The sequence below is a fragment of the Carassius carassius genome, chromosome 35 (genome assembly GCF_963082965.1).
Source record: "Carassius carassius chromosome 35, fCarCar2.1, whole genome shotgun sequence".
Classification (NCBI taxonomy): Eukaryota; Metazoa; Chordata; class Actinopteri; order Cypriniformes; family Cyprinidae; genus Carassius; species Carassius carassius.
In genome coordinates this window covers 430,123-447,376 of record NC_081789.1, presented here as the reverse complement: position 1 = coordinate 447,376, position 17,254 = coordinate 430,123, and the positions used below count along the sequence as shown (strand labels likewise).

At 36.7% G+C, this 17,254-nt stretch overlaps 2 protein-coding genes across 2 annotated transcripts in view; both read right to left on the bottom strand.

Moving 5' to 3' along the window:
- Window positions 1–273: 273 nt before the first annotated feature.
- LOC132115653 (uncharacterized) lies at window positions 274–2,278 on the bottom strand. Its single transcript, XM_059524065.1, has 8 exons — window positions 1,984–2,278; window positions 1,563–1,896; window positions 1,375–1,481; window positions 1,220–1,278; window positions 1,063–1,137; window positions 895–969; window positions 716–791; window positions 274–622 (listed from the first exon to the last, which is right to left on the bottom strand). Exons 1-8 carry the CDS (start codon window positions 2,177–2,179, stop codon window positions 603–605), a joined length of 942 nt encoding a protein of 313 aa, XP_059380048.1. The 5' UTR covers window positions 2,180–2,278; the 3' UTR covers window positions 274–602.
- Window positions 2,279–11,717: 9,439 nt separating this feature from the next.
- LOC132115853 (reversion-inducing cysteine-rich protein with Kazal motifs-like) overlaps window positions 11,718–17,254 on the bottom strand; it is a 66,901-nt gene continuing 61,364 nt past the window's right edge. The window contains exons 19-21 of the mRNA XM_059524228.1: window positions 14,097–14,170; window positions 13,551–13,706; window positions 11,718–12,491 (exon numbers count right to left, since the gene is read on the bottom strand). Of these exons, the coding sequence (XP_059380211.1) occupies window positions 12,285–12,491; window positions 13,551–13,706; window positions 14,097–14,170 (437 nt within the window). The 3' untranslated portion in view covers window positions 11,718–12,284. The remainder of the gene's footprint in view (window positions 12,492–13,550; window positions 13,707–14,096; window positions 14,171–17,254) is intronic.

The following is a 17,254-nucleotide window of genomic DNA, read 5'->3' as shown; positions in this document are numbered from 1 at the left end:
CATATACGTATATATTACAAAAAAAAGTAATAGTTTTTTTTTTATGCGCTTTCCCGAAGTTTAAACTATACAGCATGGCTCTAGCAACACTACACTCTTTAAAAATAAAGCTTTTTATTAACATCGATGGATCCATGAAGAAACTCTCACATCTACTGTATATGATCTCTCATTCCACAAAAAGGCCTTTAGAGTGAATATATATATTTTTCATATTACTTCAAACAAAGACTTGACAGACTGAATAAAAGTAACACTATTCATTTACTTGAGTTACACACATCTGATTAATAAAAAATATATATATATACCCTGTATCACTCTCATTAACATAAAGGAGAAAACAAACATCATAGAATCCCGAAGCCTGTCTAACTGTTTATTGTTTAATTAATTAAGATTAATATATTTTAATATATATTTTATTATCTGCTGCAGTCAACTAACACAAAAACACAGACAAAACAAAACAAAAGTACAGTTAGACTGACATGAACACATGATAATGCATTGTGAGAGAGATTAATTAATGATTAACTCAAAGTACCTGAGTGTTTTGCTTAATTACATTTATAATTTCATAGAGATCTTCACATGCAACCTCATCTTTTTTCCAATTTCCCTAAAAAATAAAATGAGTACATGAATACTTTTAATAATAATGACAACAGTTTATAGTGCAGGTGTGTGAAAGCTGTCCATGTGATAAAAGTACCTGAGTGTTTTGGTTTATTGCCAGTCATGGTTTCATAGAGATCTTCACATTCAACCTCCTTGTTTTTATAATTTCCCTATATATATATATATATATATAAAAGCATATAAATGAATGAATAAAAACAACAACAGTTTATAGTGCAGGTGTGTGAAAGCTGCAAATGTGATACAAATAACCTGAGTATTTTGTTTATTTCCAGTCATGGTTTCATAGAGATCTTCACATTCAACCTTGCTGTGTTTTCCATTTCCCTATTTTAAAAAAAGAGCATACAAATCAATTAATAAAAACAACAAGAGTTTATAGTGCAAGTTTATGAATGCTACAGATTTGATAAAAAGTACCTGAGTGTTTGGTTTATTTCCAGTCATGGTTTCATAGAGATTTTCACACAGAACCTCACTGCTTTTTCCAGTATCCTATGAAAATAATATTAATACTATGATGGATTATGATCAAAGGCTGACAGTATTGTGAATGTGAACTCTATGATTCACCTACTTTGGTCAGTTGTTGTTTGTTCATGTGATCATGAAGATTTGAGCTTTCAGCTCTTTGTTCTGCGGACACACACACTCATGTAATACTGTACCTACACTTTAATTACCTCAAATTTCATTACTTTGTCTCACTAATCAAATGATGAAATCACTCACTTCTGGTGTTCCTTGCTCTGATCAGCATCACAGCTGCACAGACTGTAATCAGCAGCATCGCTCCCAGCAGCAGCAGCCACAGGAACTGTCTGAAGTCAAGGCTTGCACTGAGAACGAATGAAAGCATGATCAGATGAGGTCAGTCCACCTCTAACGAGTGCTGTGATTAAACCAGCACGATCTCTTACCTGTCTGCACTGGGTGGTGTGCTGCTATAAGAGGGGTTAGTTGTACACTGTGTAATATCTTGGGCCTCCATCACAGTAAGATGAACAGGCATCTGTGAATCCTCATTAGAGCAGAAATACCATCCACTGTCCTGTGTCTGCAGCTGCCTCAGAGTCACTCTCAGAACAGAACCGTCATCATCACGCAGCGCAGTCCTCTCTAGAGATCGTCCATCTCTCCCCGCACAAGATCCTCTGATCGTACACCAGTGTGAAGCGCCGTGACAGAGGATCGTGACGTTACCTCCCTCATAACCTGACACAGTCTGACTGGAGACACGGAGCCCTGCTTCTGCTACACATGAGAGAGAAGAGAGCAGAGTCATTTACACGGTCTGGAATATATGCTTTGGTTAATTATGCTGCGCAGAAACAGTGATACCTTCAGTAACCTGCAGGTAGAGATATGTGTGAGGATCAGATCCAGACACGCTCACAGCACACCAGTACCAGCCGGAGTCACTCACTTCAGCTTCTCTCAGTGTCGCCGTAAACACTTTTACTGCTGGATCATCCTCAACAGACATCCTGCTGTGTGTCACGCAACCACTGAAGAGCCAAACACCTCCACGACTCATGTGTTTGGGGTAGTTGACATATTTTTGATCATATAAACACGGGATTGTGATCGTTTGTTGTTTTTGTACAGATATTTTACTGACTGTATGGATGTCTTTAATTCCTGTGAAAGAAAAACAATGTGTTGTTTTAAATGGGAACAAATTGTTTTTTTATTTTTTATTTTTATTTTCTTCAAACAAAGGTGTGCCCCAAGGATCAATATTGGGACTACTGCCTATTTTTCTATTTATGTAAATAAAAATAGTAATGTTCAATTGATGACACTGGCATATATATATATGTATCTAAATCTTATTTATTTTTTATTTTATTTTACAAATTTAGTTATCTCTTCATTGATTTTAATATTTTGTATATTAAAGTTTAAAACTCCATACTAATTAACTTGCAGATACAGTGTTAGATGCATTGAATCATTATAGTTTATTTGTTTCTATTTGATGTTTAAATACAGTTCTATTCACTGATTATTGTGTTTTGTTGGGTAATTATTGGCCATTTTGTCAAATTGGTGCTGTACTTTTGCTAATGTGTGTTGTGTATAGTTTATGTACTGGTATTTGCATTTATGTTGTTGTTTGTTGATATTTCGTTGCGATTGTCTCACACTGTATGTTGGGACCCTATGAAAATGAGATGGTCCATTTCAAGGGGTTATTCATAATAAACAAACTGAAGAAAAAAAATTAAACTGAGCAATCTTTTTGACAACTGAGACATTGTTTACACTTTAAAGAGAAATTAATCATGAAGAAAGAATTTACACACAACATAAACATCAATAAACATTTCATTTTGAAATGAATTAATTATCATATGGACCCGCAGAATTTAATCTCAAACCTGACCTGACCACAGCTTCATGTGCAAATGTGCACCAGAACCTGTGGAAAATACTTAAGTCTGCTGAACATGCATGCATCTCAACAAAATAACCACATATGGACAACACCTAATTTCACAGAATGCATAAGCTCATATGAGATCATTTACAGAAGCATACTTTCATCCATGGTACACTATTGCATTAATTGATTATTTGTAGATCCTGTGCTGCGTGTCATTTGTTAAAACATTCAAATACTGTTTTATTAACTAAGAAACTGCTTCAACTGATTCACCGTTCATTTCGTGAACCCTGCTGTCCAATTCACTGAACAGAACTGACTTAAAAGAAGGGATAAATCATGAATGAATCACTGGCATTATGCCATTTTAAACAACTGACAGAAACAGACCAGACTGCTCAAATGCTTTCAAAGAAATACGTCTGTGGTCTGTCGGGCTGCACACACCCTTGCACAGAATATATGTACTAATGAATCATCCAGTGACACAATAACCAAAGTAGAGCCTCATGGTCATTAGATAAAATATCAAATTCTTGACATATTATTTAGGATGCTCCTGTTCAGCTGATAAATGAGACATGAGACCATTAAACCTTAACACTGCTACTCCTACGCAAAGTTGATGAAAAATGTGAAAAAATAATAATTAAACAATATCTACACAATATACAGTCAGAGAAACAGCAGAATTGTGTGTGTTTCCTACCTGCAGCGTGTGTGAGGAGGAACAGTAGCAGCAGGGCCTCCATCGTCATTGTGGCAGAGCATGTGAGAATGATCTGACCTTAGTATGACTGTTTATATTTCACCACATTCACATCCACAACATGTGTGCCACTGCTTTTAATATGCAATCATATCATGCACTTTACATCATCTCCACGATGCACGTTATTATAGTTAATATTTTAATGCTGGATGCTAGGTTAAGGTAAAAATATAATAGTGCAAGACTATATTCTTGTATTTGATATGATTTGCATGTGTTGCTATCTCCTTCCTGCTGTATCGCAGTAAACCCACAGTAGTGAAGATGCTGCTGATAAAGCTGCGTTTGTGAGAACTGAAACATGTTAAAACCTCACACCATTCTGTTTATAGACAAAACTGAGCTGTAGATAATACTGGCTTTCTATGAGGCTGAAGTATTTAGCCACAACACTTTAGATGAAATCTCTTTTTACGTATTTGTTCCAGTGATTAAAACTTAATTGTGATGTATAGCAATAAACTCTAGCACAAAAGCAGTTTCATGTCCTGTCTTTGCTCCTCATTCAGCTTTCACTCCAGCATCAGGTCTGTTCAGCCAGAAAATGATCTCCAGCTTCTCTTTAACAGAGGCTTCGCACACCATTCATCTGAACTATTATTAACAAGTTTTCCTCTTTCAAACTCAACTCAACTCAAAATCTTACACAAGTGGCCCTTCACCTTTACTTTCGAGGGAGCCTGTAAAATGGTCTGGTAGTATTTTCTAGACTCTATTAATTTGGATTCATCTCAAAGACCCAGCACTCAACTAGCCTCTCTACTGGTCACTCTATTAAATTATTATATCTGTGGTGGTACTTTCTTAAGAACTAAATTTTCACTTCCTGTTTTTGGCCATGGCATCTCACCACAGTAACCCACTTAGGGTGTGTTCATGAAGCGATCAGGCAGACTGATCTAAAATTAAATGCAGTCAACCAAACAGGAAGATGCATTCAAACACACCAGTGCAAAAGCACAAATACACATATATGTATTAATAATATTAATAATAAATATTACAAAATGAAATAATTTAATAATACAAGTTTTAAGTTTTTAGTAAAAGTAAAAGTTTTATAATGGGGTCTTTCAATTTATGAATAAAACAAAGCATGACATTTTGTTCTAAAGATTTGCTATAAAATGCATACACTCACACTCCAGACTGTCAGGGACCAGGCAGACCCGGTCCCAGCCCATCCACAACGCTCACACTCCCCCGAGTACTAACCACCCGCACCTGATCTCCATCACTGTGGCTCATTGAAACACTCACCCATGCACCAGTACACCGTCAAGCCTCCAACAGTAATCGACCTCACGATCTTGTCTCCAGCTCACCTCGACTTTGGATGATCACCAGAAGTAACGTATACTTACCTTTTGAGAAGCTAACCTGTGTGTCTTTGTTCTCCTGTCTCCAGAACGCCTGTGACAATATCTGTGATCTGAAATTCCCTACGAGCCCCTACGAATTCACGTGTGACTCTCTGAGCATTGATCTTCCTCTGCAAGGCAAAGAGACAAGTATTACTATCCTGGAATTGTGTGGCTTTGACGTCTCAACACTTGATGAACTCATCTGACTTTCACAGAAGTGAACTCCACAGAAACTGCACCTGAAATTACCCTCAACTCACCTCTCACAAACTCTTATACCAATAAAGACCTTGTGTTTAAATTTCTACCACCTCTGTCTCCCATGTACTATCCTGACAGAAGGCTTGACCAACACCGACATGAATTCAACACAACCCAAGGACGGCAATTCTGCAAACACCACTCCCACACTGATGTACCTCGTGAACACAATCTCTCGGACAGCGCCCTTCTCCGGCCGGGAAGAGGACTGCAATGGATTTCTGTTACAATGCTCTCTCGCACTGGAACAACTCGCACATCAGTACCCCATGGAAAGATGCAAGATATCATTCACTATTCAGCAGTTATCCAGGGCTGTGCTGAGATTGGCGGAAGCACTGTGGTTCCAGGAAACAGCGGTCACTTCATCGTTTCAGAGTTTCATCAGCTATTTCAAAGAAGTGTTTGACCGTCCGGTGGGTGATTCCTCAGTCAGTGAACAATTGTTGCATTTACGTCAAGGAAAGAAATCATTTAAGAGGTTCCTGGGCTTTGCAAACTTTTATCGTTGGTTTATAGATCATTACAATATGATCAACACCCCATTGACATCTTTACTCAAAGGTAAACCGAAGATACTCCAATGGACTCCGGAAGCAGAACAGGCTTTCCAAGCACTGAAGACCACCTTCACAAGGACCCCTTTGCTGCAGCACCCAAATCCAGAAAATAAATTTATTGTGGAAGTGGACGCCTCTACTACGGGAGTGGGAGCCATCCTATCCCAATATTCAGAACAGGCTGCGAAACCCATGCCTTGTGCCTTCTTTTCAAAGAAACTATCCTCCGCCAAGAGAAACTATGACATTGGCAATCGAGAATTACTTGCAGTGAAACTGGCCCTCGAGGAATGAAGGCACTGGCTGGAGGGAGCCCAGCAGCCTTTTCTTGTACTCACGGTGTAACGTATGACAGACACAGGATGTAAACGAAAGACGTATTTATTGATAAACAGCAAGATTGTCAGAATCACAGATCTCAATCGCAGGAGACACAGGCGGCGGACACAAGGCTGATGGTGGTTGACGCAGGGACTTTGGTGGAAAGCTGGTGGTGTTGCTCGATCCAGTGATGATCCCTTGTCTCCCGGTGAGTGAGTAATCCGCGTGAAGAAGTGGTAATCCAATGTAGCGTGATGATCCAGGAACGAACGACGAAGACAGGAAAACTAGGCAGGTACAAGGACACAGGAACAGCACGGGAGCACACCGGGGAGAAAACAACGATCTGACAACATGAGACACCAGTTACTGAACTTATATAGGGACAAACAATTGAAACCAGCTGGCGCTGCTGATCATCGCTGATCAGTGACCACGCCCACACACAACAGAACACAAGACAAAAGAGAGACAGTGAATTCATGAACTGTGACACACGGATCACAAGAACCTCCAGTACCTAAAAGAAGCGAAAAGACTTAACCCTCACCAGGCTAAGTGGGCTCTATTCTTTACCCAGTTCCACTTCCGAATATCCTACCGCCCCGGTTCCAAGAACACGAGAGCCGACACCTTATCCCGCTTACACACCCTAGAGGAAATCCCAGAAGAGTCAGAGACCATCTAGCCCACCAAACTATTTGTTAACCCAATTCAGTGGGATCTTGACGAATTACTCCATGAACAAGCCCGAAACCAACCCATTCATCCAATGTGTCCGGCGGGGAAAATCTACATGTTGGAGGACCACTGTATGCCCCTCATCTCCGATGCTCATTCCTCTGTGGGAACCGGTCATCCAGGAATCAGTAAAACTTTCCACTCTTCAAAAGAAGTTCATTTCGAGGGTTTGGAAGTCCTACCTTGCTCTGCTCAACTCACCTGAAATTACCCTCAACTCACCTCTCACGAACTCTCATACCAATAAACACCTTGTGTTGAATTCTACCACCTCTGTCTCCCGTGTACTATCCTGACACAGATATTTTAGGTGAGGTGACAATAGCACTAACAAAGTCTGCTGTCAAAGCTTTGCAGAGATACAGTCTCAGATACTGTTTGGCATCATTCCAGCAAATTTGTTGATGTGTTTAACGAAAACAATTTTGTATGTTAACACGAAATCCATAACTTCTAGCCAGCATTGTCTGATGATTATCTGAGCCAAATTTTGTTAAAATTGGACCAACGATCTAGGAGGAGTTCAGTAAAAAGTAGATTTTTGAGAGTGCAAGTGAGAGTGCAAGGCCAAAAGAAGAACCAGTATTGGTAGGCTTTTGCCCCCAAAAGCATACCTAAGGAACTTCCTATGATGAGGAAGGATGGAGATATTTGCATCTTTTAGATTGATGATGAGCCACCAGTTGTTAGACTTGGTCTGAGACACAAACCACTGACTGAACAGTCCAAAAGATGCAGATCTATAATAGGATGCAACCGTTCATCCTTCCTAGGAACTCTGCTACGCGAGGAGGGACCACCTCGATGGCCTCCGTCCTCAGAGAGCGTCCACCTCTGTTCCATTACCAGAGGCTGCTCAGGGCCCACCAGGCTGGGAAAGGCCTGAGGAGAAGCGAACTGGATTCTGTGGTCTCTCACTACAGTGTGCAGGACCCACTGAGACTTGTTTGGCAGTAGTTTTCAAGCTACCAAATAGTCTATTAAGGGAATCAGCCTCTCGAGATTGATCTCTGGTGTCATCAGAGCAGTTAGCTCAGTGCCCTTAAGCGGCGCACCGGCAGCAATATGAATATTCCTCATATTAGTAGTTTTGTTATCTGAAACTGTTTTATGTTTCTCTCTCCCATCTGAGAACTCAACATATTTACTAGTGACCCAGTAATCTCCAAAACTCAGATATTTAACATTACTAACATAAATACAATTATCCAAGGAAGGCATAATGATAGATCTTCATTCTTGTTTCAAACACTAATCAATAAGTCGTAGGAAAATCTAATTCTACTCATCTACAATGTTGAAAAGCATGCAAATAAGGACAGAGAGAATCATTGTTGTTGATGTGCGAGTATAACGAGGCCAGTGGCTGAAACGAGCTTCACTACTAGCATTTCCTTTGTCATAACAGAAAATGTTGCCAGCGTTTCTATTTCAGGAAGCCTGAATTATGCTATCTGTAATGACTTCACTGATTATTTTAAAGCAATTTCACACTACATTTACATCTATATTTATTCATTTAACAAGGTTCAAAGATATAACCTATATATGCTTTGTATACAGTCTCTGAAAGTCAGTCCTGGTTAACGTTAAAGCAACACAAAGATGTTCAGACCAAGTCCAAGAGCAAAAGTCTGAGTACTTGTTTGCCATTTTCACTCAGAAATTTAGATTCTTGTTCTACTAAGATGTTGTGCACAAATATTTCTTTTAAACCCAATGACTACCGAATTTGACTCATCCAGCTCAGAATTTTTACTTTCTTTGGCACAGTAAGCTATAATGACTTCAGAAGACTGGAGTGTTTCCAGGGAATGTATGGAATATTTATGGAATCCTGTAATGTTCCAGTATGAACTGCGTGGTAAATTCTTAATTCGTGTAACACAAAAAAATAAACAGGTTTGGAACAAAAAGAGATGAAATAATTGCAGAATCATCTTTTTGGAGGTCTGAATATAAGTAATAGCTTCTTATTTTAATAAATACACCATATTTGGAACTAAACTTGTGCTATACACTTTAGCGATGAACAGTGAATGTGTCATAGATGCCTGATGGTATGACAAACAGCGTTTGTGTTCCCCATGATTTCTTAAACATTCATCTACAGGGAAACTAGTCTAAAAAGGGAACAATATCACTTGACTTAAAGGAAGAATATGAAGCAAGTGGTGTGTTAGGAGTAATATCAGTAGTAGTCACGGCATGACCGTGGGAACGTTCATCTGGACTGTCTGTATTACTACAGCTCAACACTGAATGCTTGTGGTTTTACTCAAATACATTGCTCCCGCTGTCATTTTCCACACTTATGTATTGTGAAGATGCACGTTCCTCTGCAATCCTCTTATTTCAATGCACTTCATTAAGTCTGTCTCAACCTGTCAAGGTTGGAGGAAATCATGGCAGGCTGCTGAGGGCTGTAGATGGGTAATTTCAGGCGCTGTGGGTGGTTTGTAAGATTCCCATCATATGTGGATCACCAAAGCCTGCTGAGATTCAATAAGACAGGACTGCATCACAATTTTAGCTCATTTTTAATTGCACGATTGCTGCCTGGCTTGTGTGAACAACTAGCAGTAGCTTCGGAAATCAACTCAAGCGATTCCCACAGAAACTGTGTATCTGTATGTCCCTGGCCTGCACGATTGGTACGTTTCTCTAGTGTTTTAGACCAGCTTATTAAAGACAAACGGCCTGTCCTCCAGCACCTGTGCATGTTCCCCAGTGACGTCTGAAGGAGGATGATGAAAGATCTCAGATGTTTGTGCAAAGGATGGTAATTCAGTCCTGAGTAAAGGCCACACAGAGCTGCAGACTTAATAAGATCTCACACACTTTTGTCCTGAAGCCCTTAACTGTCTTTCTTCCTGATGTATAAGCTGAAAACGTATTCGACTCTGGCTCCCTCCAGAATTTCCTATGGGTTTTAATAATGGGGATTTTCCATTCATGACTAAACAAGGTCTGTGGCAAAGATAAAATGACAATACTAAGAGTTTCTGCTGGTTTTAAGAAGGTAAACTTGAGGCTTTTTAAAGAGCTTTTAAGACCTACAGTATGAATGTAAATGTCTTAGGAGTTGAATTAGCAACACTTCAAAGATTAAAAACACAACTTCCATCAGGTATCTCCATAGCTCCATGATTGAATTCTGTGTTCCCAACCACTGGAATATGGAAATAATCATAACTTTCACTGCACAGAAAGAGAGCGAGTGTGCTCTGACAGATTGATCTGATCTCAGTGAAGAGGGATCGCCGTGTTCTAGATCAGGTACTAAACGCATCAGAACAATCTAAAGGGAGTTTAAACAGTATTACACTGAGCTACATGGTAATATAATATTTTCACAACTCAAAACTTCCTTTGCAGACCTAAATAGCCCTCGCTGAAGCTAGCTGTGAACACAACTGGTCTAAATCTGTCATCATCGGTGACCTCGGGCCTGGCCCAGTACTCACTCGTGGTCTCTGCGCTACACCACTTTTATACTCGCAAGAATCATGAGCTGTATCCGACCCAAGTGTTCAAGTGTTCACTTCTGACACAGAGCTGTGCCCTTACCTTCTCATGCCCTTACGGAAATTAACCATGGTTTTACTACAGTAACCATGGTTAGACTATGGTTAATACAGCAAAACCATGGTTAATTTCTGGTTACCTCTACAGTAAACATGTTTTATTTTTTTGCCTTTTTTTTCCAGAAAGAAACAGTCAGTATATTAGAGTACAATCCAGTGAACACGCTGTACTTCAGTCCCTCACAGCCTCATTTAAATACCTGTCAGAAACTAAACACAATCTCTACTCTGACCAACATCTAATAGCCAAGACACAGTTACTGAACACACGATTGCTTTAAAGCAACAGTTCAATAAAATAAAGTTAATATCAAGTAGCATATGTGCTAGACGCAATATTCCAAGTTCTACTTTGTCCGGTGTGTCAATTGAAATTGTTCCAAACAAAGACAAAACAGTGCCCAGATTGTCACTGGTGTTTTGTTCCTTAATGAATCGGTGTTCTGAGCGAATCGATTGAGTAAATGATTCAAATGACTCACTCATAAGGAGTCACTTGTGTTGACTCTGAATGACTCCCTGAAGCCCACAGAAACACACTGGAACAGGTTACACACACAGACAGGAGAGAGAAGAGTTGGACTGTGGCTGTATCCGCTTTATTTTGAGCTCAATAAAACCTTCAAAGTGGACCCGCAGCTCTTCTAGATAGGTGATATAACTGGAACATATAATATCTGCCTTTTTTTTATCTGACAATTTAACAAATGTATTTTAAAATCACTCACACACACAAATTTCTATGCATTGCTTATCTTCTAATATGATGATTTACTGCCCAGGAAACATTTCTGATGATTATCAATGTATATTTGTGGAAACTGTCATGCATTTATTTTCCAGGATTCACAGAAAGTTCAGAAAAACAGCGTTTATTTGAAATAGAAATCTACTGTAACATTAGAAATGTCTTTACTATCAATTTTGGTCCATTTAATGCATAATGCATAAAATTATTACATATAAAAAACATCTTACTGGCTCCAAATGTGTGTATGATTGTGTACATGGTTTAATTTCTTGATGATGTAGAAACTGTTCAACAGAGTCTGAAGAATAACATTGACTAGAGCATTCTGATGAAATCCTTCCGCAATATGATCACATTTATTATTCTCATATAAAAATATAGATGGAAGTGTTAGACACAGAGACAGACAGGAGTCCCATCATGCTACACAGCTGCCAAAGCCAAATAATACTGTCACGTAACAAATAATAGCACTGTCGATCCTGCAGACTTCTCTAAATAGGACACTGTGCTCCTCTTTTCAACATAAACATACTTCATCATATTAAAAAAAAAATCTATACAGATACATTTATATAGATATATATATTTATAAATTTATAAGCAAGGCATATTGTGTTTACCACTTCACGGGTGAGCAGTACGATTGTCATATTTGTTTACATGGCTGCGTTCCTCGTTCTTGTCATTTTTAAAAACTGATTGACATTAAAGGAACAATAAAATATTTCAAACAATATATCATAGTTAAAAAAAAACAGACTGTTTTTACAAAGGTAGAAAAGCTCAGTGAGACTGTGAAAGCAGCGATCTGTCCGTCTCTGTCTCTTCAGGAAGTCCTTAATACTGAGAGAGCAGCCTGGAGTCTGACTGTCCTCGTCGGTGGAGGTCAGAGGTCAGAGGTCAGAGGTCAGAGACAGCAGGAGCGAGGAGCTGAAGACACAGAGGGAGAGGGAGAGCGAGGGCAGCGCGGCCGAGCTGATGGTGGACAGCTGGAGCTCGGAGTGAAGGAAGGCCGCCAGAGGCACGTGTGAGCCCAGCGTTGGGCTGGCCGAGTTAATGAGAGAGTCGATCTTCTCTGCCTCTTTACTGCAGGCTTCGATCTGCACAGGAGAGAAACACAACACACCAGGCACGCCTTCAGTCCCTGCACACAGCTCCCATATTTTTAGGCACATGTGAGGAACATCTGGAGCGTCTGATGCAACCGTAGGAAAGACTCTTCCACACATTCAGAGTTATCCTGGGAGCACAGACGCTCAGAGCACTACTGAGGGATCATCATTAAAACGGCTTTATAGGAAAATACAAGTCTATAAGAGTGAAGCATCCAGATTAAATCTTTTCACTAGAGTTGTGTGATACATGTTTACTGTATCAGTCAAATTATTAAAAAAATATATATACATATTTATGCCATTTATTGTTATAGGTTATTATTAAATATTGAACTGCTATGTATAAAGTATTAAATATAAATATGCTTTTTAAACATATTTTATAAATGTTTTATAAACATTTTTTTTCCTCGTTTAATCAAATCTCTATTTTTCATATTGTGCATTATATCGTTTTAAACTGACTGATTTTAGATTTGAATTTTTAGTTTTCATTTCTTTATCAGCTTAATATATAATGAAATTATTAAAACAATTAAAATAGTCAATGAACTCTTACAAAATAAATAGAATCAGCCATTTAATGGTTGTTGCCCATAATTCTCATGGTATTGTTTTGAATTTAGAATTGTTTTTTTTTTTTGTTTTTTTTTTAACTTATTTATTAACTTAATTTGTAATTAAATTACTTAAATAATTAAAATGTTATTTATTATTATTATTAGTATTAGTATTATTTTATTTTTTTTAAATACTACAGAATTAGTCATTTACTGGTTATCAGCCATAATCTTCAGTGCATTTTAAGATTAGAATTTTTCAATATTTTAAATTATTTGAATTCTTTTTATTAAAAAAGGGTTATTGGCCAAACTATGAAAATAAATGTTCACATTCATAGTAAATAGAGCTGGTTCAGATGGAGGGGAGTGATATGAGTGTTTTATTAATATGAGTGGATATTCTGAACGTCTGTTAGCACAAGCTCTCCCTCTGCATCACGTGTGCCTGATTGATAATTCCTGTATGTTTGTGCAGACACACCTGCAGCGGCGTGGGCTGCTGATCCACAGGCACGATGAGGAAGATGAGCTCAGAGTCGATGCTCAGATAACCGAAGATATCACACTGAGGAACAGAGATGTGCAGCCGCAAGATCTTCAGGATGTCATGGACCGTCACCGGCTGATTCCGGTTCAGCTGAAACACACACACACACACGCAATGGTGGAGATAGCAATATTCTACCAAACATTATTGAGTGTACATGCTGCGTTTAAGAAATGCAACACCTGTGACATTAGATTTTATGAAATGTTTTTGCAGGGAGGCCAAACCTCGTATGGAAACATTGACTGTTAATAGTTCATAAAAGCACTGTTTGCAAACACACTCCCCTGCTCAGAGATCTGGAGTGGCTGATGTAATGCATGCTGTTCAGGAGAAACATGACCATATAGGAATAGTGATCTGGGAGATCTATGCTATTAAACGATCCACACTGCCTCCTGCTGGCTGCATGATCTAAATGCACTTGACTAAAACCACAGGACACTTTAAACATGCAGAATGAAAAGATGAAACATTTACCTTAGCGTAGATGTTCATCTGTGCTTTATTCCAGAGGATCTGCAGCATTCCCGCACACACCGGACAGCAGGCACCTGCAAACATTCACCGCAGTTTATCTCCGTTAGTTTTACACTAATGATATCCCTCATAGATAGCCCTGAAAATCAAATATATCCTCTTAATAATTCATTCTGAGTTCTTCTTAGACAGGGAGAATCAAAGTATTTCAATTATTAACATTTTAAAATAATCTAACCCTAACAAAAAATACTAAAAAACAAAACATAAAATCAAGATATAAACTGAAAATCCAATACTCCCTAATATCAACACTCCAACGTTTTGTTAATATATATATACATATATATACAGTACAGACCAAAAGTTTGGAAACATTACTATTTTTAATGTTTTTGAAAGAAGTTTCTTCTGCTTATCAAGCCTGCATTTATTTGATCAAAAATACAGAAAAAACAGTAATATTGTGAAATATTATTACAACTTAATATAATAGTTTTCTACTTGAATATACTTAAAAAAAAATAATTTATTCCTGTGATGTGGGAAGTTGTGGCCTAATGGTTAGAGAGTCGGACTCCCAATCGAAAGGTTGTGAGTTCGAGTCCCGGGCCGGCAGGAATTGTGGGTGGGGGGAGTGCATGTACAGTTCTCTCTCCACCTTCAATACCACGACTTAGGTGCCCTTGAGCAAGGCATCGAACCCCCAACTGCTCCCCGGGCGCCGCAGCATAAATGATGCCCACTGCTCCGGGTGTGTGCTCACAGTGTGTGTGTGTGTTCACTGCTCTGTGTGTGTGTGTTCACTGCTCTGTGTGTGTGCACTTCGGATGGGTTAAATGTAGAGCACAAATTCTGAGTATGGGTCACCATACTTGGCTGAATGTCACTTCACTGATGCAAAGCTGAATTTTCAGCATCATTCCTCCAGCTTCAGTGTCACATGTAACATCAGTCGATCACATGATCATTTAGAAATCATTCTAATATTCTGATTTATTATGAGTGTTGGAAACAGTTCTGCTGTCTCATATATTTGATCAATAAAAGGTTAAAAAGAACTGCATTGATTCAAAATAAAAATAAAATTCTAATAATATATTTTCTTTACTATCACTTTTTATCAATTTAACACATCCTTGCTGAATAAAAGTATTGATTTTATTTTTTTTTAAAAAGAAATAAAGAAAAATTACTGACCCCAAATTACTGTCCAGTAGTGTATATTGTTATTACAAAATATTTATATTTTAAAAACATAGCTTCTTTTTTTTTTTTTTTTTACTTTTTATTCATCAAAGTATCCTAAAAAAGTATCACGTGTTCTGAAAAAATATTAAGCAGCAGAACTGTTTCCAACTTTGATAATGAATCATCATATTAGAATGATTTCTGAAGGATCATGTGATAATGATCCTAAAAATTCAGCTTTGCATCACAGAAATAAATGATCATTTAAAGTATAATACATTTAAAAACAATTATTTTAAATTGTAATAATATATCACAACATTACATTTTTTTTCTGTATTTTTGATCAAATAAATGCAGGCTTGATGAGCAGAAGAAATTTCTTTCAAAAACATTAAAAATAGTAATGTTTCCAAACTTTTGGTCTGTACTGTATATATATTTTAAGAACAAACATCTTTGTCTTAAGTACAACAGAAAGGCTGGAAATATCTTATTATATGAGAATGCCTTCAGATATTGTCTTGGACAACAGAGGGCCTTTGACTCAGAAAGTTTGACAACAATTGCTAAGAGTGAAGTTGCAACTTTTTATATAACTATTCAGATTATTTCCAGAGATATGAACTCAAAACTGAGAGATATAAACTCATAATTAAAAGATATAAACTTAGAATTATGAGATATAGACCCAAAATTATGATATAAACTCTGAATTGAGATATAAACAGAATTATAAGATATAAACTTAGAATTATGAGATATAGACTCAGAATTATAACAATTAAACTTAGAATAAATGAGATATAAACGTATAATTATGAGATATGAACTCAGAATTATGAGATATAAACTTAGAATTGAGATATAAACTCAGAATTATAAGATAGAAACTCAGTATTATAAAATATAAACTCATAATTGAGATATAAACATAGTATTATAATAATATAAACTCATAGTATTAATACTCATAGTATTAATGATATAAACTCAGTCAGATTTTAAGATATAAACTCAAAATTATGATATAAACTCAGAATTGAGTCAAACTCAGAATTATAAGATATAAACTCAGAATTATGAGACATAAACTCAGAATTAATATATAAACTCAGAATTATTAGGTATAAACTCAGAATTAAGATATAATCTCAGAATTATAAGATATAAACTCAGAATTAATATATAAACTCAGAATTATAAAATATAAACTCAGAATTAAGATATGAACTCAGAATTAAGATATGAACTCAGAATTGAGATATACATTCAGAATTAATATATAGACTCAGAATTATCAGATATGCACTCAGAATTAAGATATAAACTCAGAATAATAAGTTATAAACTCAGAATTTAGATATAAACTCAGAATTATAAGATATAAACTTAGAATGAATATATAAACTCAGAATTATTAGGTATAAACTCAGAATTAAGATATAAACTCAGAATTATAAGATATAAACTCAGAATTAAGATATAAACTCAGAATTATTAGGTATAAACTCAGAATTAAGATATAAACTCAGAATTATAAGATATAAACTCAGAATTAATATATAAACTCAGAATTATAATGTATAAACTCAGAATTAAGATATAAACTCAGAATTATAAGATATACACTCAGAATTAATATATAAACTCATAATTGAGATATAAACTCAAAATTGAGATATAAACTCAGAATTGAGATATAAACTCAGAATTGAGATATAAACTCAGAATTGAAATATAAACTCAGAATTGAAATATAAACTCAGAATTATAAAATATAAACTCACAATTTAAATATAAACTCAGAATTAAGATATAAACTCAGAATTTACATATAAACTCATGATTAAGATATAAAATCAGAATTTTAAGATATAAACCCAGAATTATAAGATATACACTCAGAATTGAGATATAAACTCAGAATTGAGATATACTCTCAGAATTAAGATATAAACTAAGAA